This window comes from Emydura macquarii, unplaced genomic scaffold (assembly GCF_026122565.2).
Source record: "Emydura macquarii macquarii isolate MOO-44397 ecotype Brisbane River unplaced genomic scaffold, CSIRO-AGI_Emac_v2 contig_719, whole genome shotgun sequence".
Classification (NCBI taxonomy): domain Eukaryota; kingdom Metazoa; phylum Chordata; order Testudines; family Chelidae; genus Emydura; species Emydura macquarii.
In genome coordinates this window covers 8,710,975-8,735,910 of record NW_027130856.1, presented here as the reverse complement: position 1 = coordinate 8,735,910, position 24,936 = coordinate 8,710,975, and the positions used below count along the sequence as shown (strand labels likewise).

Genomic DNA, 24,936 nt, shown 5'->3' with positions numbered 1-24,936 from the left:
TTGCTCAGGGACTTTTGAAAGGTTTACCTACAGTCCCATTGAAAGTGTTTTAGAGTTAGGGCAAGTCTACATTAAAAAATTAAGTTGACGGAAGTTATGTTAACTTACAGCCACTGCAGTCATTAAACTGCTTTTGCATGTCCACACTATGCTTCTTGTGTCAGCAGTGCGCAGCCTTCTCAGGAGCACTTGCACCGATTTAAACTACCAGTGTGGGGCATTGTGGGACGGTTTCTGAAAGGCAGCAAGAGTCCACACTTACAGTGCGTCAACCTAACTATGTCGATTTAAGCGCTGCACCTCTCGCGGAGATGGAGTTATTAAGTCGGTGTAGTGGGCGAGTTACTTTGCATTTTAGTGTAGACGCTTACAGAGTCAAGTCGACATATGCTGCCTTATGTTGACCTACCTCTGTAGTGTAGACCAAGGCCTGAGGGTCCCTGCTCTACACTACAGAGGCAAATTCACTCTTAGGCAAAATTTTATCCCATATATTTAAGCAAATTGAGACAATTGTTTTTTAAAAATGGCTGTGTGTTTGAGAGGGGGTGCGGGAGGAGAGTATCTGAATGCATGACTCATAGTGGCAGGAAAAACTACTGCTGCTCTCTGCTGTGGGTACTGCTATTGATGATAGTTCTGAAGAACACCGTTCAACTGACATGCTGGACACTAAAAAACAGACACACATTGCTGCAAAATCACCAGAGGAGTAAAATGACTGAATTCCCTCCATTCTGCAACCAAAAAAATGTAAATCTGTTAGAAACTCCAAATATGCATAAGCCCCTGGTTATTGAGGTGTATTTCAGTCCCCTGAGTTGCACAGTGTGCTCCTTAACTAGAAGGGAGGACCTGGGCCTAAGTTCTCTTAGGGTATGTCAATCCTGCAGCTGGGTAGACACACATGTGCTGGAGGTCTGCTCAAGCTAGGATGCTAAAAATATCAGTGTCGATGTTGTGGCATGGGCAGCAGCACGGGCTAGCCACCTGAGTATGGATCCAGGGGGCCAGGTGGGTTTGTATTTGAGTGGCTAGCCTACACTGCTCCCAGTGCCCCCATGCCACTGTCATTTTTAGTGCGATAGCTTGAGCAGCGCTTGTGCATCTCTCTCTACCCAGGCCGGGAGGCATGTTCCCAGCAACTGTGCACGCACACCCTTACAGATTGTTTCCTCCCTCTTCACCCCAACTGCTGAGAAGTGCTAGGACATGCCTGGTTCACAGTCCTGAGTGGTGTTTGTGCAGGGAGTGCGGTCAGAGAGCTCTCCATAAAAGGACCTTTCAGATTCCTTTGGGCAACAGAATTTACAGTCTTTCAGAATTCAGGGCATGCAGCAAAGCCTCTCTCTTTACCTGGGCTGGCCCTTTTCTAACTAAGGGATATGGTTGTGTGGAGAGATTCTTTATTTCTTTTTAGGAAAGAAAGGGTGTTAGCCTAGACTACAGGTTAGCTAGTTTTATTGCTTGTATTTCTTGTAAATGTAAACCACTGATGCACAACTGGATGGGCACATTTCTATAAACGGATATATGTGATTTAAAAGAAACAATCACTAAACTTTTGTTCTAACAGGGCTGTCTTTACACTGGCCCAGAGCTAGTCATAGCTGTGCTTAGGGTGACCATATGTCCTAATTTTATAGGGACAGTCCTGATATTCAGGGGTTTTTCTTATATAGGCACTTATTACCCCCCACTTCTGTCCCAATTTTTCACACTTGCTATCTGGTCACCCGAGCTGTACTACAGTGAATTTTTTTTTAATGGTCATTGTTTTCTTGATCACCAGTAACTGCTATTGAATGAATCTCACTTATAAGCAGTTAAAGAAAAAGCGGATAAAATAATCCATAACCACTTCTGTACAACAGAGAATTCCTGAGACTCTTTGAGGGATGGATTATTGACGTGAGAAGAGTGCAAAGGCTCCAGCGTATTCATTGAAATCTATGGGGCTCAGCACACCACTGGGCTTTTACATTAAGTCTGTGAAGTAAAACTATTATGACATTTGCTGGCCATATGCAGTAGGTGCTTTTCTAAATAAAACAAACCTGTCATTTTAACGTATGGTTTCCAATATATCCATTATTATTATTTCAGATTATATACCTGCAAAACCACAGCTTCAAAGTCAGACCTGGTTCTGATTTACAGGAGTTATAAAAATCAGCGGCAACAAAAATCACCTAAAATTGCTCATTTTTAGCTCACGCTACTGTAAACTTCAAAAAGGACATGCTTGATCCCAAACTTGCACAAAATGATCATTTCTCCCTAGAATAAGAGTGGACCGTATGGTGATCCCTGACCTTGAGGAATTTTCATGGGACACCTGGAAAACAGGGCTTATAATGCAAACGCTGAGTGACCGTATACTACAATGACACTAGCTGGCTCTGTTGTGGTATCTAAAACTGGTCTTCTCCCCCTTTACGTTTGCAACTTGCAGAAAGCAAAAAAGAGGGGGATATCCTTAACCAAAGAAAAATGACCAAGGAGCAGAAGATGATTCTTATATTCCATTTTTGTGATACCTTCAATTTAGCAACTGGCTGTGAAAAGGAGTTTTTCCACAATGAGTTATTCAGTCACTATGCCTTCTAGCATATAACTATCATTCTGAAGGGAACAGCCACGTTACGATTTGCTGTCAGTCTGCTGTATACTGTAAGTTCATTCATTTTCCCCTGAACAGGTGAAGATAATGCAGTAATACAAAATAAAAGATAAATGATAAAAACAATTTTTTATGAGGGAAAAAAAGATGAAAGAGGGTTGGCAAGAAAATATGATAAAATGTTCCATTCCCCTTTTAAAAGTATCATAATAAAAAAAGAGGTTTGAAGTGAAATACAGATTATATTACTAGCAGAATGTGTGTTTGCAGTCAGAGTGTGATAGTGTATGTACTGAGCAATCAGGACTTGTAACTAAGAACATTCCATGCACACTTGCACTATCAAGCTTGCTTCATTACTAATACAAACATTTCCAGCTGTTAAACAACACAACTAAAGGGATGCCCTCAAGTTAAAAATTATGTTCCTATCCAAAATGTATTTTACCTGATACTGAGATAAGTAACACACAAGACAGAGATTTTAAGGTCAGAAGAGACCATTTCGATAGTCCAGTCTGACCTTCTGCATAACACAGGCCTACAGAATTTCACCCAGTAATTCCTGCATCTAGCCCACTAACTTGTGCTATAACCAAAACAAAATAAAGAAAAAATATTCTCTTTGCCACCTTCTGTATTTGACATCAATTTGTATATAGCCAGTTTCACTCTTTCCCTTCATTAATTAGTCCGCTTTCCCTTTTGTTGATTTGGGTCTTTTACACAGCAATATTGGGGAGAGAAACATTTTAAAAAAATAGGACAGTGTGGTTATGAAATCACAAAATTTGGCAGGGAGATTTAGAGGAAGGTGCAGTGCCTGACATGACTTTATAACTCATTGACTAGATTTCAAATTGAAAATGTCCCTTTAAAATACAAAAGCAAAATTGTAGCTTGCTACACAGCCAGTTACATTTTTGTCATCGTCTCTTTAGGTCACTCAGGATGTCTGAATTGACATTAAAAAGCCATTATAAACAATTTAAACCCTGAATTGATCCTGACACATCTATCTATGTCCTCTTCATATGGTCTTTCAATAGTGTGAGAATAAGCATCACCTTGTAAATGGAGGAGATGATTATGCTTTATTGATTAGACTGCAAGCCATGAATGGAAACCAGGCAGCTAATGATGAATAACCATTGATGTTGTTGTTTTGAAATTGCAGTATCTCAATCTTTTAGTTTCCAAGTGTTCACTAAATGCACTCTCCTAAATACATCGGGGAAAAATTGTGGCCTCATTGAAGTCGATTAGAGTTTTGCCATTGACTTCAGATATCAGGGGGACAAGATTTCACTCCAGGTCTTCTTGAGTACTGTGATTTTATCCTCTTCCTATAGCCTTGCTTTGAATGTCACCTTCTTATTCAATTCCCTCATCACCCTGCCTCAAGGACAGCTACTGAAATATTACACACATGACCCTCAGACGTATTGCAAACTGACCTCCCTCTCTAACACATTGAAACATTGTTCTCAGCTGCTCAGTACAAATGTCACCATTTAAATCAGCACCTACATTGATTGGCTTCAGTGGGAGTTTGCTTGAGTAAGATTTGTCCCATCATAGTCAAACGTATTACAGTTTGTAGCAATAATATACCCATCGACATCACAATTCGATCACTGTGCATTTCTGGTGTACAACAGAACCTCTCATCAGCCATCTCTCACCCTTCTGCCCTTTGCCAATTAAAATGCAAACATGTAAAAGCTACAGAAAAATCAGAGGCATGTGTGAATCAGAAAAAAGGTGAATGTAACAATTCAATTTCTCATGTTACCCTCTTTATTTTTGAGTCAAGAAATAATAGGATTTCTGGTTTATTAATAAGCAAACATATTGCACTAAAAGCACTGAAATCGTCCATGTCTATTATCAGAATGAGCTTAAACTCAGATTATCAAATTTTTGGTTACTCTTATAGATATAAATAAGATAAATGATGCCTCTTCCTTGCCTTCCTCCATCGACCCCACCAATCAACTACTGGTATGATTTCCCTTAGATTTCGAGCTTCCAGTCCTGATAAAGATTGGCCCCTAGGTGCACTCTCTGCATCCGGAGGGAATTTATTAGAATGCATTTCCTGAAATTCAGTCATGCTGTGTCCCACCATTTTAATGCCATTTTTTAGCCACAGTCTTCTCGCTATCACACTGCGCAAGTTGAGGAACTACTAGTGGTAATCTCATTAAAAGGAAAAGATTTGAATATTTATAGACATTAATCAGGACAGTGAAACCCATATATATGCCAGATAGGAAAAGAAATCTACTCCCCTCCTCACCCTGCTAATTCTTATATTCATGGCACTCTGATTCCATAATGCCAGTTTACCTGTTATAGTAAAGCACCTTTCTGATGCAATAAATGTGATACTGGAGACATTGTGAAACATCAAGGTTACCCCACATGAATGCCTAGGGACTGATTCTGGTTTCACTCCCACCACTTTCACACTTCGGTATAATGCTGTTGACGTCAAGGAAGTTACGTCTGATTGACACTGGTGTGAAATCAGAAGCAGGCCCTCGGAGTTCCCCATATGACTGTGTTTTTACATAGCAAAGAATCCCATTTTAAGTGAAAAACAGAGACAAAGCTGCCTGATACACCAAGAGGCATCTCATTGTATCTGCATTACTTCAGACACATCAAACCCAATCCTCTGCCAATTAAGACCATGCATTTCAGTGGGGAGGACACAGAATTAGGCCTATTGCACAGACTTTTAAATAAGAACTATTTTGATAAGTTGTCGCTGTATGAAAAAAAATCTTAACGGTAAAGATACAAGTGAAAGTGTTGCTTACTTTGTGCTGAGTTAGATACAAACTGACTGGGCCCGATTCTCCTCCTGCTTGTACCAGTCTTACACTGGTATGACTCCAAAGGCTTTATAATAGATTTATACCAGTTTATGCAAGACAGCGAATCAGGCCCACTGTACACAAAAATAAAACAAATCTGGAGGCCCTTACCTGGGGAAAACTCCTGCAGGAGACAAGGAAGGACTGAGTGAAAACTGAGTAGAGACTTTTGGACTTGGCCCACTCCAATTAAAATGTTCAAAAACAATTGCGGGGGAAAGCAGTGTTTCCACTACACTGTGATATGTAGAGATCTGAATGGGTGAGGGATGGGAAATGGTGTGTTCTAAGAATTAGGATTGGCGAATTAATGTGAGAAAATACACACAAAAATGTCTCCTGCAAGAATATTGAGACTGCACGGCAGAGTGGAAACGTGAGAGAAGATGGATAGACTGGCAAACTCTTTTGACTGCTTTATTGGTCCTTCCAGTCTTTGCACTGCAGCTGAAAAAAAGGCTTCCTAAAGAGGACAAAAATGTTAATTAAAAAAAAAAAAAAAAGCACAGCTGATTGCTCAATACTCAGTGACAAAAATACCCTCTGTCCCCCTCCACCTTTCATACAATGTAGCTGCCTCTCCAAAGCAGAGCTGGGCTTCAGTATCGGAAGGCAAATTTTCTGTGTATGTTTCTTTACAAAACGCTCACTAAAAGAAAACCAGAAAATAAAAGCCTCCTTATAAAAATAACAATTTGTTACTATAAGAGCTATCTCTATAACCAAATATATGAAAGGGATGTGTGATATACAGGGCGTAATTCCTCCTGTGACAAAATAAGAATGACCTTTTTGGCACCGTTTAGGTTCTACCTCTGCTGACTTATGAGCCATTCCTCACGTGTAAGATATATCCCATATCTCACTCAAACTCTCAGTGGACCACAAAACTCCCTTCCAGAAAAAAAATATACTTCCTCAGTCTACTGAGGATTACCCATGTCAAGTGAAGTTATATTATTGTCTTTAGTGCTGCAAGGAATTACTTTCAGGATGTTTCAGCTCATTACCTTTAGTCTTCATCAGCTATTTTCCAACTGCAGTAACCTCTGTAATACAGGTACAATATATCTCTATACTATTGATTCCGCTTTTGCTGCCATCCTGCTATTCATGTAAACAGAGTAAGAGTTATATAGTACTAGATAGAAAGCTGTAAACCAGCAACGATCTGGCAACTAGAAAAATACAGATAAAACCTTGAAGTAATCAACTGAAATGTCTTGGAACTAATTCCAAGATACAGTGAAAGCAATTGTTTGCATTTATATATCTTGTTGCAAAACATATCAGGTGTCAGATTTATCCCAACAACGTTGCCGGGGATGAGTATGACCCCAAACACTCCTGAGTGAGGCTTTTTTATTTTATTTATTAATGTATTTATTTAAATAACTAATTTATTACATACAGGGAACAGGGATGTACTACATACTTGCATGTATTTACTTCTACATGCATTTTTGTATCCATAGACATACGAATGTAAATATACTCTGCAAGTACACTAATTGTGTTAACACCTCACTGTCAAACAAACTCCAATTGGCTGAGATAGGATTATATGACTTAACATAGTTTTACACAACTGTTCCCATGGCTGCTCAGAAATTTCTATCCCCAACTACTTATTTGCTGTCTAGCCATTGGTTGGGAAAGGAACCAGTAAGCTAAAACTATGGTCAGCTTATGCTGAATAAGGTCTCGTGTAAAGCATTCCATCAAAGTCCCTCCCCATCTATGATTTTACCCATGATGCATGCTTCGTGCATGTTTCTCTCCCCTCTGTGAGTTTCTGGGACGTCCAGTGAAGCCAACACACCCACATGCACAGGGACTGGGGAAGCCGGAAGGTAGAACCAATTCCTGATTCAACTTTCTAAGCAGGGACCCGTAGAGGAGAGTAATGGAAATCAGTTTGAATCCAGCAGGACCACAGAAACGGAATCAAGGCTGGAGCTCTTTGCAGGATGAACCTGAATTTGTACTGCAGGGCCCTTGGAAAGTGGAGCCTTACTTGGATCTGTGTGGAGGCTGTGGAGGCCTAAGGCTATCACTGCCTATAACAGAGGCTCCAGCACAGAGTTACTCTGAACCTGCAACATGTTTCAAGCCAAAACAGAAGACAGCTTTTAAAGAGGGGGAGTTATGTAAACGGCACGTAATAACTCGAAGAGATCTATAATGAAAAGCGGGTGCCCTGATCACTCACTTCTGACTGCTCTACCACCAGTGAGCGATGTAGCCACCTCATCTTGGCCATTATCCTGCATTAATTTAAATTCAGTGGGAAAACTCAGGATTCTCAGTAGAGTTAATGAGTAACGTGCATTAAGAGAAGTAATCCACTATCCTTCTAGTCTTAATATTGTTTAGAATTTCATCACTAAAGCATATAATTGTTTCCAACAGACTTCTGTTCTAGTCCAAAACTGACCCTTTTAACATGAGCAGAAGCAAGGTGTGTGAAGAAAAACTAGAAGAATACAAACAGACCTTATCTGAACAGTATTTAATAGGAACCAGAAGCAAAGAACTAGGGATATTCAACTGAAATAGTTCAGCTGGAGATATCTAAACTTCTTGCTGTGCAAATTTAAATATAGAGGGCTGACCTGGAGATTAAGTGTTTATCAGCTGAGTGATGGAATGAGAAATGGCTGCAACATATTTCAGTGTACATTTCATATTTTATTCGCTATAAATCTGTGGAGCCAAATTCTGCTCTCATTTACACTGATGTGAATCTGGAGTAATGGTATTAATTTCAGTGCGGGTTTGTGGATTTACATCAGTGGAGCCGACAGCAGATTTGGCCCATGGAATATAGAATTGTTTTAAAATTTGTCCCGCTAATATTTTTAGTTTCACGATAGGGGGAAAAAAAAAGTATTTTAAGCAAATTCAAAGGTAGTGTGTATACTTTTAAAGCAATAAACGCTCAGGTTAGGGTACTCAGTGTGAGAAATAAAATACAGCTGAGTTCCCATCGTAGCATGCTTTTCTCCGTATACCAGGCAGAATCCTTTCAAATAGAGCTTAGATGTTGTCCCTATGTTTCAGCACTGACTGAACAACTCCCACCTTGCCCCCTCACCCCCAAGAATCAAGGGTTTTTTTAGATGCAGAAGGTGCTGGATTTTCACCTAAAATGCCTGACAATCACAATTGCCGCTCCCTCCGCTTCCAAAGTGCTCCCTTCTCTTTCATGGGAACCCAGAGGTTTGCTTTCCTATTTGAAGGCTGCACTTTCCTATGTGAACCTTAGGCTTTCAGAAACAGATAAACCTTAGCCTTTCAGAAACAGCACTGATCTCTCAACACCACCAACCTCTTACATTTTTTTTAGTGCTGCTAACCACTGTGGTACAAGTGTTTAATTTACTCAGATCAATTCCTGTCAAAGGCAGACTGAAAACCTCTTCTGGCTTGTCTTTGCAATGTTCCTTTTTTTCCTGCTGATCAATCTGGCTTCATTGGTGTTTATCTTGTGACCTGTTGTTATTGCATGCTTGACTAATTGATCCCTTTCATTTGTGCAGGTCACTGCTGATAGGCAATGTGGCATCTTTGTCTAGATTTATGCTTGATTTATGCTCATTTGAACAGCGAAGCTGTCTGATAGTTATATTACCCTCTCTTTAAGAATGACTTTACATTTTAAAGTGGCTTGTCTTCTTGATTTCTAATACATAAAAGATAGATGGACTTAGTATTTATTTTTGGGTCTCTGTTCCTTGTAAATCCAGAGAACTATCTAAGGGAAGCTCCAGGTAACTATGTATTTTTTGTGTGAATTTACATTCTTCTCAGCTTCAGTCTATTTATAGAAGGAAAGATTGCAAAAATATCTACATCAAAGACCAGTAAATCTCAAAAGTCATTTTACTGAGCCTCCTTTTTTTATGAATACAGAATTTAAAGAGGCAAATTAATGCACGGTATCTTGTCATTTTTGGGGGGGAATGCAATTCATTTATTTCCTGTCAGTGTTCTACAGCACACGGTGACAACAGCGTCCACATTCCTGTCCTACTTTAATTTCCCTGAGTCAAGATGTAAAAAACAGAGCTGAAGGTTTTACCTTGTAAAAGCAGAGGGCACCTCCTCTCATAACAATTTCTATCATTATGACCAAAACCACCAAAATCACCATATTCCAAAAGTAAAAAACCAGTGTCCTTTCTGTTTGGTGTTTCTATGGCAACCTGGAGGCTTTCTGCCTTTGGTTTTCAGAACTATGGTAAATTTACAATTCGACTAAGTGTGTTAATTTAGACAAATACATTTTCTAAGGGCTCTAAGTTGTCCTCTGCATTTGAAAACCTGCACATGGCGGAACAAGGGCAACCTGCCAGCAGCACCGAGAATAGTAGCGCAGCGTGCTAAGATGCTTGCCCAGGGCAATATCTTGCAGACCTTATTCTGGCAAAGCTCCTATAAAAATCAGTGAGAGGGTTGACTAAGTACTGCTGGATCCAGCACCTGAACACAGAGATGTGTGGATAATAGGATGTAAATGAAGTTCAGAGGTAATGTGCTATAGCAGAAAAGAACTCATTTTTTGGGCAAAAAATCCTTTTAGCAATTCATGTCATGTTGCAGGTAAGCTCTACACTACACCCTTGATGATGAAAAACTCTACAGACAAACCCCCCCAGCCTCATCAATGAGTGCAGCTAAACAGTGTTCCAGAGTCAAGGAAAACCAGTAAAGGTACAGGGGAGACTTTCTCCAAGACAGTGGGAACAGTGGGCTGGTGTCAGAAAGCTACAGCAATTCTCTAATATCAGCCTACGGTAATAAGACAACATTAGTGCCCACTGTATGGGTAGGGTCAGAACTGTGATTTGTGAGAGAGCTGGGCAGCAGCTGAACACAGCAGGCAGAACACCTTTGCCACAAATGGCAGTAAAAGACAGCTGTGTTCTTATGTGCTTCCAGCCCTGGATGGGGATAACAGAAACTTTGCGTTGTGCTCTGGGGCTACTGACATACGGTACACAAGTCACTATCTGCATGCACCAGATGCATGAGATCTTTGTTTTGGGCAATAATGGCCCTGGACATAAGTATGGGTGGGTATCAGTGACCTTTCAGGCATGTGTCACATAAAGTTCACCTTGCTATAATATTATCACCCTCATCATTATTATAACTGTCCTTTGTTAGAAGCTGTTATCAGCATTATTCTGTTGTTTGGGTAGTGCATGCTTCATCTGTCGGTTTTGCATGGCTTTGATGACATGCACAATGGATGCACATGGCTTTTGGGTATCTCCAGTCCTGAGTCACACTGGTTCTCCAAACGGCACATGTAACTTTTGGCTGCTGAGGACAATTTTGGGCTATTTGATCTGCTTCAATTCTCATTTGAATTGCTGATGCAAATTCTTCATGTGGTCCTGATTTGTGCCTTGCATTGTGCATTGCATCAACTCTTCTATGATCATGAGTCATTAAGGATCTTGATTTTATGGCTGCTGTATCATCCACTATCATTACCTTTGTCAGATTGCACTGCTTCTTTAGCCACTACACCATGACGGCTACACACTTGGTATAAGGAGTGTTTTTGGACAGCATGGTTGGGTTTAAATATAACTACCTACTTTTTGCATGTCTCTTCTCAGTTCATTCTTCTTGTGATGACCAGGATGATCAGGTCCTCACAGTTTAATTGTGGTGCTGTTACAAACTATTATTCCACATTATTAGTTCACAGACAGAGAGAGAGAAAGAAAAACTCCTGTGTGTCATACTTGGGAATGACGAGTACATTTTTTGTACGCAGTGTAGTTGTGGCCGTGTTGGTCCCACGATATTAGAGAGACAGGGTGGGTGAGATAACGTCTTTTATTGGACCAACTTCCATTGGTGAGAGAGTCAAGGTTTTGAGCCACACAGAGCTCTTCTTCAGGTCTGGGAAAGGTACTCCGAGTGTCAGAGCAAAATGCAAGATAGAACCGATTGTTTAGCACAATTAGCACATTTTCTAAGGGACCATTCAAGGTCTGTTAACAGATTGTGGATTACAAATTTAAAGCCTTTCAAAAAACGAGCCTGGGAGTTTAAATTCATAACTCTGCTAGACACTAGAAATCATGGGTGGAACAGAGACACTGGATTTATGACTTATTACAACAATCTGTAACCCACTAACTCCCTCTTTTTAGTAGTGTTGTTAACGGGCCAATCTACCTTAAATAGTCCCTTAGAATATGTGCTAACCACTTATGCTACACAATCTGTTCCACCTTGTGTTTAGCTGTGAAGCGGTACCTTTCCCAGACCTGAAGAAGAGCTGTGTGTGGCTCAAAAGCTTCCCACTCACCAACTGAAGTTGGTCCAATAAGCGTTAATTTCTTAACATCCCTATGAGGATGATTCGTTAAAAGTATAGTGCAAGATTGATTCAGATAAAAACTATTTATCAAACATGAAGGGAGGCCAATATTGCAGGCTCTAGACTCCCCACAAGACCTTTGAGATGCACGTTATTCATTATATTTCATCTAATAAAGCAGTGACCAGCGTAGGAAAGGAAGGAGTTGATTATAATTGTTTTCATGAGTAATAGTGCACAGTCCATAAAAAAGTATCTAAAAACAGCAGCTGAACAATGAAGAGCCACACGCACAGAAACTAGAAATTCTGGTTATTCTTTGACTGATCTTCTGAACAAATAGGAACAGGTGAGAAACAACACCCCATCTGTTCATTTGACTTAAGTACATATATTTCAGCAATACACTCCTTCCACCCTTATAAGTGGGGTAGAAATAAACCATCCTTTCAAAAACGAGAGAAAGAAAAGGACATAGCGAATGTATATAAGGGATGGGTTTGGTTTTACTATGGAAGACCTGTACTTGTGGGTGGTATCTTTGGTGATTACTTGGCTTTAAGGCAGAATCTCCATATAACAAGCAATGGCAATGGATTCTTTTGTTTTCAGCATGACTGATTACTTGTCCAGGAGCTGCAGGGGATTTTCTGGGATAAGAGTAATTGCCATTGGCTGCATTCTTACTAGACTTCCTACACTGAATGGGATCAGCATTTTCTGCTTTAAGGAAAAACCTGACTTTTCAATAGGAAGCCCAAAAGGAAAAAAAGACTAATCTGGCTAAGACCAATGACAAGATATTTAAGATGAGGGAAATAACATTGCAGAAGGAGCAAAGATTCATATACACATTAACAAGTAAAGTTCTGTGGCACTTTAAAGACTAACAAATTTAATTTTTGTAGGCATAAGCTTTCGTGAGACTCAGCTCACTTCGTCAGATGCAGAGGTAGAATGATACAGTAAATCTATGTTTCCTATTTACTGTATCATTCTGCCTCTGCATCTGACGAAGTGAGCTTATGCCTACAAAAATTAAATTTGTTAGTCTTTAAAGTGCCACAGAACTCTCGTTGTTTTTGCTGTATACAGACTAACATGGCTACCCCTCTGAAACATTAACAAGTGTTCCTTTGACAGAGCTCAAAGAAGTTAATGTGTATCATGTGATACTGGACGGCAGTACTGTTAATATTCATAATTATTTCCCATCTAGCTTTCTTATAGTTTTGAAGCATATTTTATTTTAATGAATGTTCTCATAATGCATCTCATATGAGAGAGAAAAATAACTTGTTATATCTAATTTTGTGTCTGTTGGAACTGTGTGCCCACTTCTAGGTTATCCAAATAAAGAAAGCATTTTACTGAACAACAAAGGGCTTCGTTATCAAACAAAACATTCTGTATTTTTGGTTAGCTGGAACAAATGTATCTACATCTGTTCATATGTACATGCACTGATCATGCCAGATACAATATATTTATACATCTAAGCCTCACTTTCAGAGGGCTGAGCACCTGCAACTCCAAAGTCAATTAGGCTTGTTGGCATTCAATCCTCTAAAAATAAGGCGCTAGATATATGCTATATAATGTATAATTTATGGACTGTATAAACACAAACAATCTATCTCTTTGTATATCTACTATATATACGCCTAATTATAGCCCTTTTTATATTGTAATGTTGCATGAGTAGTTTGGTTGAGGCCAAAGAGTCAGGGGAGCTGGTCTTGTCCAAAATGTCGATACAATGACGCTAATATCTGAACTTTAGTGTAAAAGACTTTAAAAGAAAACAATTAAGAAAGCTCCCCATTGGGTTGTAACAATGAACCAATCCATGATTACTGTTGTGTATGAAACATGTCTTCTTAAAAAGAGAGTTACTTGAATATTCAGGTAATGGAATGATCTTAATGGTTGAACATTCCTAGGTGCTTTGTAATTTTGTTTTATCAATCAGTCTCATTACATAGCTGCAGAATGTAGCACATACAGTTGGCAGGAGTACCACAAGAGGGAGTCAGTCATCATAAAACAAGAGGTAGCCTGATTCAAATTGCTACTCTGCATTCTGGAAGGAAGAAGCTGTTTGGATAATTAAGGGTTCCTAGATGTGAATATCAGTGATAAACAGATAAAGAATATAATTTTGGAATGATGTAACAGTCCATCTCAAACAGAGAAGGGTTTGTATAGAACCAAACCAGAGAAAAGCTCACTTCAGGCGCTAGTATTACAGCTCCCATTTAGTGGAGCAGAATGATCATAGCTTGTGCAAAGTAGATAATAATGAAGGATCATAAACAATGTGAGGACACAAGTCCAAGAAGAAGCTGGAGCTTTAACGAGATCCAACTTGCCAGGAGCTTTTTAACGTGTTCCTAGCTCACTTACCGAGCCAGAAAAGCAACAATGGAGACTCTGAGTAAGAGTGGCCGCTTTTAAAGGAAGTTTAATGTGGTGATAACACTGGACTGGGACACAAGCTTAGAGCCCAGCTGATTTCCTGAGAGCTAATCATTCTCAACCAACTCTCTCACCAAAATGCTTCATACATATACTAGGTCTCCACAAATCAGATGATCCCCATCATCAGCACCCCAGATAGGAGATTTGGTTCAGATTAGTAAATAGCAAAAGTTAGCCTGGTCCATACTGTGTCATACTATCCTCACTTAATAAATAATATACATTCTGAAGATAAGAAATCAAATGCTGGTTACTGGGATGGATGGATGGATGGAATAATGATTTAAAAATTACACTACAAGAACAGCCAGCACTTAGCATTCACTGGCAGGCTGGAGTCATTTGATAATAATTCTACATGTGCTTTCATCACAAAAAGCTCTTCAGTTTAATTATCAAAGAAAAACTAAACATCCATCATTTTACCTGTGTATTTTAGAAAACTATGGCTCTTTTCTGCTAGTCTGTAAGGTCTTTATGCCTGAGGAAAAAATGGCTTTAGTTCATGTACCTTTTCCCATGGAAGATATAAATATGATTTATAAAGTGTCACAAATGCACATAAGCCATTAATTATTTACATTATTATTATTATTATTACTACTGTTATTAATACAAATCACTAACCATCTGACATAAGTTAGGCAAGTGGTGCACTAAGACTTGTGCTTTTCTGCTAAGATATTTGGTTTTGCTACCTCACCCTCTCAAACTTCTCTATCCCGTTTGTCTGTTTAATCGCCCTGCGGAATTCTGTCTGACGCCTGGTGCTAAGATTGATGGTGCTAAGATTGACACAGATGCTTAACTTTAAGCACACTAGCAGCTCCATTAGAGTCTTCTTCTGTAGAGGGCACTATGAGCAGGGGAGAGTTCAGAGCATTTCTGCTCTACAGGTTACCACCACACAGGGTGACCAGATAGCATGTGTGAAAAATCGGGACAGGGCGTGGGGGGTAAAAGGCACCCATATAAGAGAAAGCCCCAAATATCGGGACTGTCCCTATAAAATTGGGATATCCTACCACTGCAGCTCTTACTCCTCTGTGCAGATAGAGCTGGGGGATCAGCAGTAGAAAGAACTGGGGCACAAAACACCAGGGTAAGGAGACTGGGGAGATAGGGGCAAGCAGGAAGCAGTACACCCAGTGGGAAGGAAAATGGGATATGACAGAGAGCCCAAAGCATGAACAAAATGGGCTGTGAGGGACGATATCCATCAGAGGGCACAGCAAATGGAGTCCTGGAGCCATAAAACCACTTTATCTGGAACGCTCTTTTAGATGTCACAAACGGATGGGCAGGTTCCTTTGACAACCAGAACTCTCCGGTCACATTTAGCTCAGTTCATGTGAAGTTCGGACATGCTGCTTTGGCCGGACATTCTTGGGCTGAGTGCTTTGTGCACCAGGCGTCTTGTATTCATTCAGCAGCTGGTGGTTACCTTTTCACCACTTACAAATATAAAACACGTGCCCCTAAAATTGACACTGCTACCTGAGCAAGATAACATGCCATGCCCAGAGATGCAACACCCTCTGCTTCCCTACCTTTCAGCATTCCCGACAGTCTTTCTTCTTCTTCTTCTCCTACACATTGTCTCACTGTTTCCTCATGTTCCCCATCTGTCTGTAACCACCCGTTGTCTCTTGTCTTATACTTAGAGTGCATGCGGTGTTGTTATAGCCACGTCGATCCCAGGATATTAGAGAGACCAGGTGGGTGAGGTGTTATCTTTGATTAAACCAAAGAAGTTGGTCCAATAAATGATATTACCTCACCCACCTTGTCTCCCACTTAGACTGTAAGGTCTTTGGGGCACGGACCATCTTTTGCCCTGTGTTTGTACAGCACCCAGCACAATGGAGTCCTGGTCTATGATCGGGGCTCTGAGGCATTCCTGCAATACAGATTTAATATTAGTAATATCTAGTCCACTACTGCTGTGTCACCAGGTTGACTCCATTTCAGTTGCTCTACATTAAAAAACTGTAATCCTATAAATGTCTCAACTGCTCACAGTTGTAGTTCTATAAAGAACTACATAGAGTGTGTGCGCTGATGACAGGCGGAGATAGAAGCTTTAAACTTAAGCAGCATTCCTCCAGTCCTCCCTCCCTTCCCTTTGCTTCTCTGTTAGAGCATCACCAATCCTTATCTGCTGCCTTTGTTTGTATAGTATGGGGGTGGAGAAGGTTAAAAAAATCTGCCTGGTCACTTGACTAGACAAAGCTGTTCGCATAAGGCACATTGGAACAGCTTCAGAGAACTCGTTGCCAGCTACATGCCATCTCACTTTGCACCAGAATCAAATCTATCACTGACAATCTGAGCCCTGGTTTAATTGCACCACTGGTGTGAGAGCACGACTTCAAGAGAGCTGGCAGCAAAGACGACTAGAAATAAAGGAGAGGGATAGGAAGCAACTGATCCAATGTGAAAATGAAGTTCATTTTACAGCTTACAGAGAAACAGGTCTTTGTGGAGAAATGGCTCAGAGGGAATGAGCAATTGGTCTTTTCCATACACAGTGATTATTCTCCACATGACACTGTGTGCTAAGATGTTACTTAAGTTGACTAATAGGAATTCCTGACCTGCACATTGTAAAGGATCAGTACAAAGGCGAGACTCAGATTGCTCTGGACTGTAAATGAGGCTTTAGGCAAACATGGGATTTAACTGGATTCAAACTGTTAGCCTCATTTGCAGAATGAAAACCTGTCTTCTCTGGTCTTTTGTAGTGACACACAGACAATGCACAATCAGATGAGGTTATGTTTAAACACATAAACTAACAGCTCAAGCTTTGCAGCCCGCTTGATATGAACCAGCATGAACAGAGTTAAGCAATTTTAAAGCAGAGTGAATGTAATTTTCACACCTATTCATTTTTAATTTATGTCCATTTGGAATCCGAGCATCCTCTATTACTAATTTGTTATGGCAATATTAATTAATGGTTTTGCTTTTCAGTGGTTAGAATGCTGTTTACACTGAGTGAGATAAATTAGGAGGAGTATAAGATTAGAAAAACAATCTGGAAACTGGTCAGGTGCAGTTAGGGGTCACCTTCATGTTTCTGGAAAGCGCACACTGCACTACAAAAGCCTACACGTATCCCTCAGTTTCTCAACAGGGAATATACCAGGCTCCCACTACTGTGCATTTGTTAAAGCCACCAGCATTTTTCACTATGAACTCCTATTTTGGGGTAGGAATAACAGTTTTTAAGAAAATAAACCCCAACCCTCAGGGTCCCATAGAAGTTGATAGTCCAAGGAGCAATTTTAATTAAGGAGCCACATGTCTCAAGACCAAGTGCAACAGTAAACAAAGGGCAACATTCAGTGATTGAGAGATGGGAAACAATGATTTTTTTCATGAAATGTTTCCGTTCTCATCTCACTTTGACTCAGCTGGGTGTCTCAGTGGATCCTTTCTGGTTGCTTGGACACCATGAACAACATATTCCGTGTAGACTCAGGCCATTGATTGCTTTTACGTCCTGCCCTTAGGTGGAGTGGCAAAATGTTTAGCTTTGGCCCAGGTTAACAAATAAGGTTGAAGCCATCGCTGAGGATAGAGGCACATTTCAGTCTCTGTAGATATTTAGTAGGGCAGGCAGCTACAGAGGCAAGTTAGGACATGCCTGCTCCTGAGGATTTCTGCTGCCCTAATTTCTTTATTCTGGCACTTAATTGTTTTTCCCGTGAAAGGACTGATCAAGAATGGCAGGACTACACTTCAATGCTGTGACGAGGGAATTTGATCCCGACAGAGGATGAATCCCCACCTCTCCAGTTGCTTCAATAGATATCCTGTACACGAAGACTATCAGGATCAGGCCTTTAGTAAGAAAGATAGTATAGATTGAAAAATGTGGCTCCAAGACCTCTCCCCTAAATGAACGCTTTTACATTGAACCGCCTTCTCTCGTTTGTTCAGTGACTGGCCAGAGAATGGCAGTCATGCACTACAATGACAGATGACAGTGGAAAAAGCTGAAGTACTCAATACTTTTTTTGCCCCTGTCTTCACAGACAAAGTCAGCTCTCAGAATACTGAACTGGGCAGCACAGAATGGGGAGGAGGTGAGTAGCCCTCAGTGGTGAAAGAGCAGGTTCAGGACTATTTAGAAAAGCTGGACATGCACAAGTCCATGGGGCCAGATGCAATGCATCTGAGGGTGCTGAGGGAGTTGGCTGATGTGATTGCAGAGCCATTGCCCATTATCTCCGAAAACTCATGGTGATTGGGGGAGGTCCTGGATGATTGGAAAAAAAGGCAAATATAGTGCCCATCTTCAAAAAAGGGATGAAGGAGGATCCAGGGAACTACAGACCAGTCAGCCTCACCTCAGTCCCCAGAAAAATCTTGGAGTGGGTCTTCAAGGAATCCATTTTGAGGATTTGGAGGAGAGGAAGGTGATCAGGAACTGTCAGCATGGATTCACCAAAGGCAAGTCATGCCTGACCAACCTATGATGAGATGACTGGCTCTGTGGATGTGGGGAAAGTGATGGACGTGATATATCATGGCTTTAGCAAAGCTTTTAATAAGGTCTCCCACAGTATTCTTGCCAGCAAGTTAAAGCAATATGGGTTGGATGAATGGATTATAAATTGGATAGAAAGCTAGCTAGATCATCGAGCTCAAGGGGTCGTGATCAACGGCTCGATGTCTACTTGGCAGCTGGTAACAAACAGAGTGCCCCAGGGGTCGGTGCTGGGGCCAGTTTTGTTCAACATCTTCTTTAATGATCTGGAGGATAGAGTGGATTGCACCCTCAGCAAATTTGCAGATGACACTAAGCTGAGGGAGTGGTAGATAGGCTGGAGGGCAGGGATCAGATACAGAGTGACCTAGACAAATTGGAAGATTGGACCAAAAGAAATCTGATGAGGTTCAACAAGGACAAGTGCAGAGTTCTGCACTTAGGACGGAAGAATCCCATGCACTGCTATAGACTGTGGACCAACTGGCTAAGCAGCAGTTCTGCAGAAAAGGACTTAAGGGTTACAGTGGACAAGAAGCTGGATATGACTCAACAGTGTGCCCTTATTGCCAAAAAGGCTAATGGCATATTGGGCTGCGTTAGTAGGAGCATTGCCAGCAGATCGAGGGAAGTGTTGATTTCCTCTATTTGGCACTGGTGAGGCCACATTTGGAGTATTGTATCCAGTTTTGGCCCCCCCCAGTATCGGACGGATATGGACAAATTGGAAAGAGTCCAGCGGAGGGCAACAAAAATGATTAGGGGACTGGAGCAAATGACTTATGAGGAATGGTTGAGGGAATGAGGCTTGTATAGCCCGCAGAAGAGAAGAGTGAGGCGGGATTTGATAGTGGCCTTCAACTACGTGAAAGGGGGGTTCCAGGAAGGATGGAGCTAGGCTGTTCTCAGTGGTGGCAGATGACATAATAAGGAGCAATAGTCTCAAGTTGCAGTGGGGGAGGTCTAGGTTGCATATTAGGAAAGTCTTTTTCACTAGAAGGGTGGTGAAGCAGTGGAATGGGTTACCTAGGGAGATGGTGGAATCTCATCCTTATAGGTTTTTAAGGCCCAGCTTGATAAAGCCCTGGCTGAGATGATTTAGTTGAGGTTGGTCCTGCTTTGAGCAGGGGGTTGGACTAGATGACCTCCTGAGGTCCCTTCCAACCTTAATATTCTATGATTCTATGATACAGGGCTGGGAAGCTAGGAAGAAGGATCGTGTAGGAGTTGTTCGGAGGTTTGACTAGTGAGACACAAACTTCAAAAGATTCAGAGATTCCATTCACTTAAGCACATAGAAAGCTCTGATGCTTCTCTCCAAACACTGACAAAATATTGCAAACCAGTAAGGGCTACAGAACTGAGCTAGAAATAACACAAGTACAGACTCACATATGATGTCTGGCACTTCCTGATTCCAGTCAGGCTGAAAACATGAAGGGCTCCAAAATTAAGGTCTCAGAGAAGTCAGTGGCAGTTCAATGGGAGCAGAATTTTACTTGTAGTGCAAAGATGTGCAAAAATGGAATGCAGTGGTGGAAAATTTATATTTGAATTTTACAAAGGATACGATTTTTTTGGTGACTGATGTTGCTGATTCTTATTATATCCAATCTGGTTTGCCCATCCCAAAGCTCAAAGACTCAGTTTTCTGACATCCATACAAAAAAGTTAAGCACAGAAAAAGAGTGATTGGTGAGTTTGGGGAATAGGTGGAGCTTCTTCTAAGAAAAGGACCTGCAAATTCAGATATTGTCTAAAAGCTATTGGGGTTTCAGGACTCCCTCCTGCTCCACAGTGGACTTCAATGCAGAATAAGGGAAGTTTTAGCTGGGTATATACTCAGGGTGACTAGCCCCTCCCACTACTTGTGCTGCTATGGCAACACGAACGTTAGCATGCTAGCTCAATCAGAGCACATGGATATGTCTCTCTGAGCTGGGAATTACACCCCCAGCTCGAAGTGTAGATATTATTTTTGTAAGGGAAATGGGTTCAAACAGCTTGAAGAGATGGCTGAGCAATGGACAAGATAGAACAGGGTAGAGAGAAAGAATGCATCTGTTTAACCAGACCATGGGACAACTGCTCCTGAATATATTCTTACAGCCAGTTACCACCACTTCAGCTAACACAATAGCCATTTGGGCCCAACAAGGAAGAACATAAAGAGGGGAGCTGGAATAAATAATTAATGATGCTCCTGGACAGATGAAGGTACCAGTGGATTTAGGACCTGATCCAAAACTCAATGAAGTCAGTGGAAAGTCCCTATTGACTTCAGTAGGATTTGGATCAGGCCCTGAGTGAACTGCATGAGTCACTGCTGGTAGACATGATTAGTGGGATGTCAGGGGAAAAAAAATCACAGTTTATTAATGGTACCTTGAACTGACATGTTGAATGCTGGTGTTAAAAGTGCCTGACTAGTCTATTGGTGGCATAATATATAACAATCCAAAAGAAAGTTTGACAGAGAGAGTTCACTGACATCTTTTCATTGACATATTCACTTCCAGAAGTGCAGGAAGATTAAGTTGGGATGTGGAGTGAGTCTAATGAAAGAAGAAAAGATCACAAGAGGAAGATATTGATTGAGGAGTATGCATGGTATTTTTGGGCAATTCCTGAGCCATGCAAGATGTACAGTCCAGGTAGAAGATGATCATGTGATCAACTACTTAGGGAATGGTACACAGTGTCGTACAGACAGCTAATGATGCAAGTTAGTAAACTATGATTGTCAGAACACGACAAATCAACTTCCTCTCTCCAACAGAGTTGTTAGTACAGCAAAATTCACTGTGGGTAGCAAAGTAATCTATAACCATAAACACAAAGGCATCAGGGATTATTCTTCACACTCTATTCACATGAAGGAAACATTCTTGAAAAAGTATGGCCGGGCCCTGGATTGCTGTCTCAGAAAAGTAAATATTACTAAACATGTGATCAAAGGTGTTTAGTGTAGGAAACTGTGTAGGGGAGAGTTGCTGTGCATGTGAAGAATGTTAACCCTCCCAGTGACTTCAAATGGAAGCAGAGTTAGATCAACACTGAGTGATTCTGAAAATCAGACCCTAGCAGGCCAGTCTAGTCTTATCTTTGGCTGCACATGTGTGCAGAAAAGCCCCTGCCACTAGCTGAGGACTGGAAGCTCAGCAGCACCGTAAGTAGAGACTCTTCCTAATAATAAGAGTGCCATGAGGAAGATCCAGTAGTGAATGTTTGCCAAGCATTTTGAAATGTATGTGAAGCACCGTGTATGCACCATTATCAATACTGTTAGTGATGTTGTTGTTTTCTGTATTTGCATTGCTGAAATAAAGTCGTGATTTCTCTCATTCACAAGGAGTGCAATGTGCTGATGTAAATTAGAGGGGATACTGGCATGGAAGTGAGGAGATCATGGTCTATTTTGGAAAGCCCTTCTCCTTTACTAATGCTAATGACAACAACTACTACTAATTTTCATTTACATAGCTCTTGAAATTCTTAAAGAATTTTACAAAAGTAAAATTTGGTAGATGGGGAAATTGGTGTTAAGTGGCAAGCCAGCAGCAGATTGGGGAATAAAACTCAGGTCTCCTGATTCCCAATTTTCTGTATTAATCTCTAGGCCATAACAACTCCCTGGTTTCCCTTTATAATGAAGACAGTTTTATGTAGCATAGCACAGCATTCTCCAAAGCATTAGTGAATGCAAGCAGTGGAATCCAGCACTGGTGTAGCAAAAGTATTGGTACAATTCTAAGCAATCGTTTGAACCTCTGTAGGGCTCCTCCATGTCCAGAAAACATGAGTTTCTTTGAACCCAGCAAAATCATACAAGAGTGAGAATGCAGCACCACGATGTGATAAATTATCACGTTTTGATTCTCAAGATATGTGCCTCTGATCTATGTATCTCCACTACCTCCAAGAAACATACGAATCTTTGCATTGCTCTCTCTCTTGGTAGTTTGGCAAACACAATTGCAGTATAAAATATATATATATCTTTGAGCTTTGCTGGTGGCAGAATTGTGAAAAGATCTAGTTTGAGGAAAGGCACATTCTCCGTCACCAGCAACTCTGCAGAATAGTATTCCTCTTCGGAAAGTGTAACTTTATAGAAAAGAAACAGCAAGATAACCCATTATCTTTTACTTATGGTTCCCTTTCTTACAAGAATATTGCATCATTACAAAAAATACCTTCATTACATGTGTCAGTATAATAATTATCTCTAGTAACCTTAAATGTTGACGTTCCCTCTATTTTCTCTGTGTCCATCCATCTTTCTTACAGAAAAGCCTGTAAATTGCTCCTAAGAATTTTAAGGTAAGCACATATAAAGGCCTGTGTGTGTGGCTTAGGGCTGTTTCTGTGAAGAAGGGGGTTTGCTGTAATATAGTACTTACTATAATTGGGGAGAATGGTACGATCATTCATGAACTACAGCTAGAACATTAACAATCACATTAATCTTAAGAATTCCTCCAACTTGGAAGCAGCTACCTGAGATCTCTCACCTGTGGCAAATGGTTACATTTACTCCTGCTGGGAATGTGACTGGGCAGCCGAATGTTAAAGAGGGCCTGCAGCGCAGCTTGTGCTGCTTGGCCTTTTGCCAGCTTCTTGCTACGTCCTGAGCCTTCAAATGTTCTCCCATCCACTCTCACTGCCATCACAAAACTCTTGATATGCTGCTTCTCCACAGTCTCCGAAAGGCAGACGTACCTCAGTCCTGATCGCAGCTCATTTAGCAACACCACTGGGTTCTTTTCGCTCTCAGCTGTGGATGCCATCTTGTGCTTGTTTTGCTTAGCGTGGCCCATTAAATCCAATGTGTGACGGAAGAACCTCCCATGCCGACAAGCAGTAGAAAGCAATTCATTATTAACTGGGTTATAGACCGAAAAGTCCTCGCTGTGTGCAGACGGCTCAAACTCCTTGAACAGAGTATCTGGAAAGTCTGCCTGGTCAGATGTAAAGTCAGTGGATGGGTTAAAACAGTTCCCCATGGCAAAATGAGCTTGACATGCATTTGGGAACTGAACAAAAGACTTCAGTGCTAGTTCCGCAGCCCGCATTTTGGCCTTCTTTTTTGTGGGTCCTGTGCCTTCAAAGGTAAGCCCATTTACTTCTACGGCAACAGCAAAGACTGGAGCATGCACTGGGCCTGTCTGGGAAACCATTTTGTATTGTAAACCTGGTTTAAGTTCATGTAGCTGGACCAGGGCATTCTTTGGTGTCACTGACCATGAGACTTTCTTCCAGAAGAGTTGTAGTTTGCAGAAATGGCCATTGTTGCCTTCCTCTAAAGGCCTTTTCCTTTTAATGCTAGGTGTACCCACTCTTGACCTGTCACTTGTGGATATCGGATGATCCTCTAGGTTTCCAACATTTCGGTTTTCCTTTACTTCTGCACTGCTGGTACCTGTTAGTAAACAAACAGAAAAACCCACATTACCGGTGCCATCGAGAAGTCTAATATCAAGCTAGCACTGGCAGAATAGCATGAAAAGGGATTCATAGATATTCTCATAAATAAGCATGGCACATTAATTTGGCTGATATTTGTAGGGTCATATTAATAGTTCTTCACGAGTATTTGGATGATGACTGCTTTATCTATTACAATATTGATTAATTCCTAGAAGTGATTGTTGGGCCAAGAACTCCTCCCTGACATGTATTAGTCACTAGCCACCTTTAAAAACTTTTCTGCAAGGGAGCACAAATGATGTCATGATGCTGTTTATTTGGGGTGCAGACATTTGGCCTTGGGCTGAAGCCCAGTCTCTGGGACCCTTCCCCCTTACGGGGTCCCTGAGCCCGACCCCTGTGAGCCCGAGTCAGCTGACACGGGCCAGCCACAGGTTTTTGATTGCAGCGTACACATAGCTAACTGATGTCAATGGGACTGAGTGTGTGTGCAGGGCAACACTGAGACTCCAACTTCCACACATGCTAACCCTCAAGCATAGGTTAAAGTCTCATTAAAGTCACATGGTTAACTTTTAAGTCAGTGCTCAAATGCACTGCTTATTAAGGATGGGCTGCTAAATCAGGGCCTTATTGATTAGCTCATTTTTTTACTTTTTAAAGTGAAAAAAAA

General features: G+C 41.0%; 1 protein-coding gene across 1 annotated transcript in view; it reads right to left on the bottom strand.

Moving 5' to 3' along the window:
• The window catches only part of ADARB2 (adenosine deaminase RNA specific B2 (inactive)), a 393,127-nt gene that overhangs the window by 115,102 nt on the left and 253,089 nt on the right, over window positions 1-24,936 (bottom strand). The window contains exon 3 of the mRNA XM_067542797.1: window positions 23,348-24,255. Coding sequence (XP_067398898.1) covers window positions 23,348-24,255 — 908 coding nt within the window. The remainder of the gene's footprint in view (window positions 1-23,347; window positions 24,256-24,936) is intronic.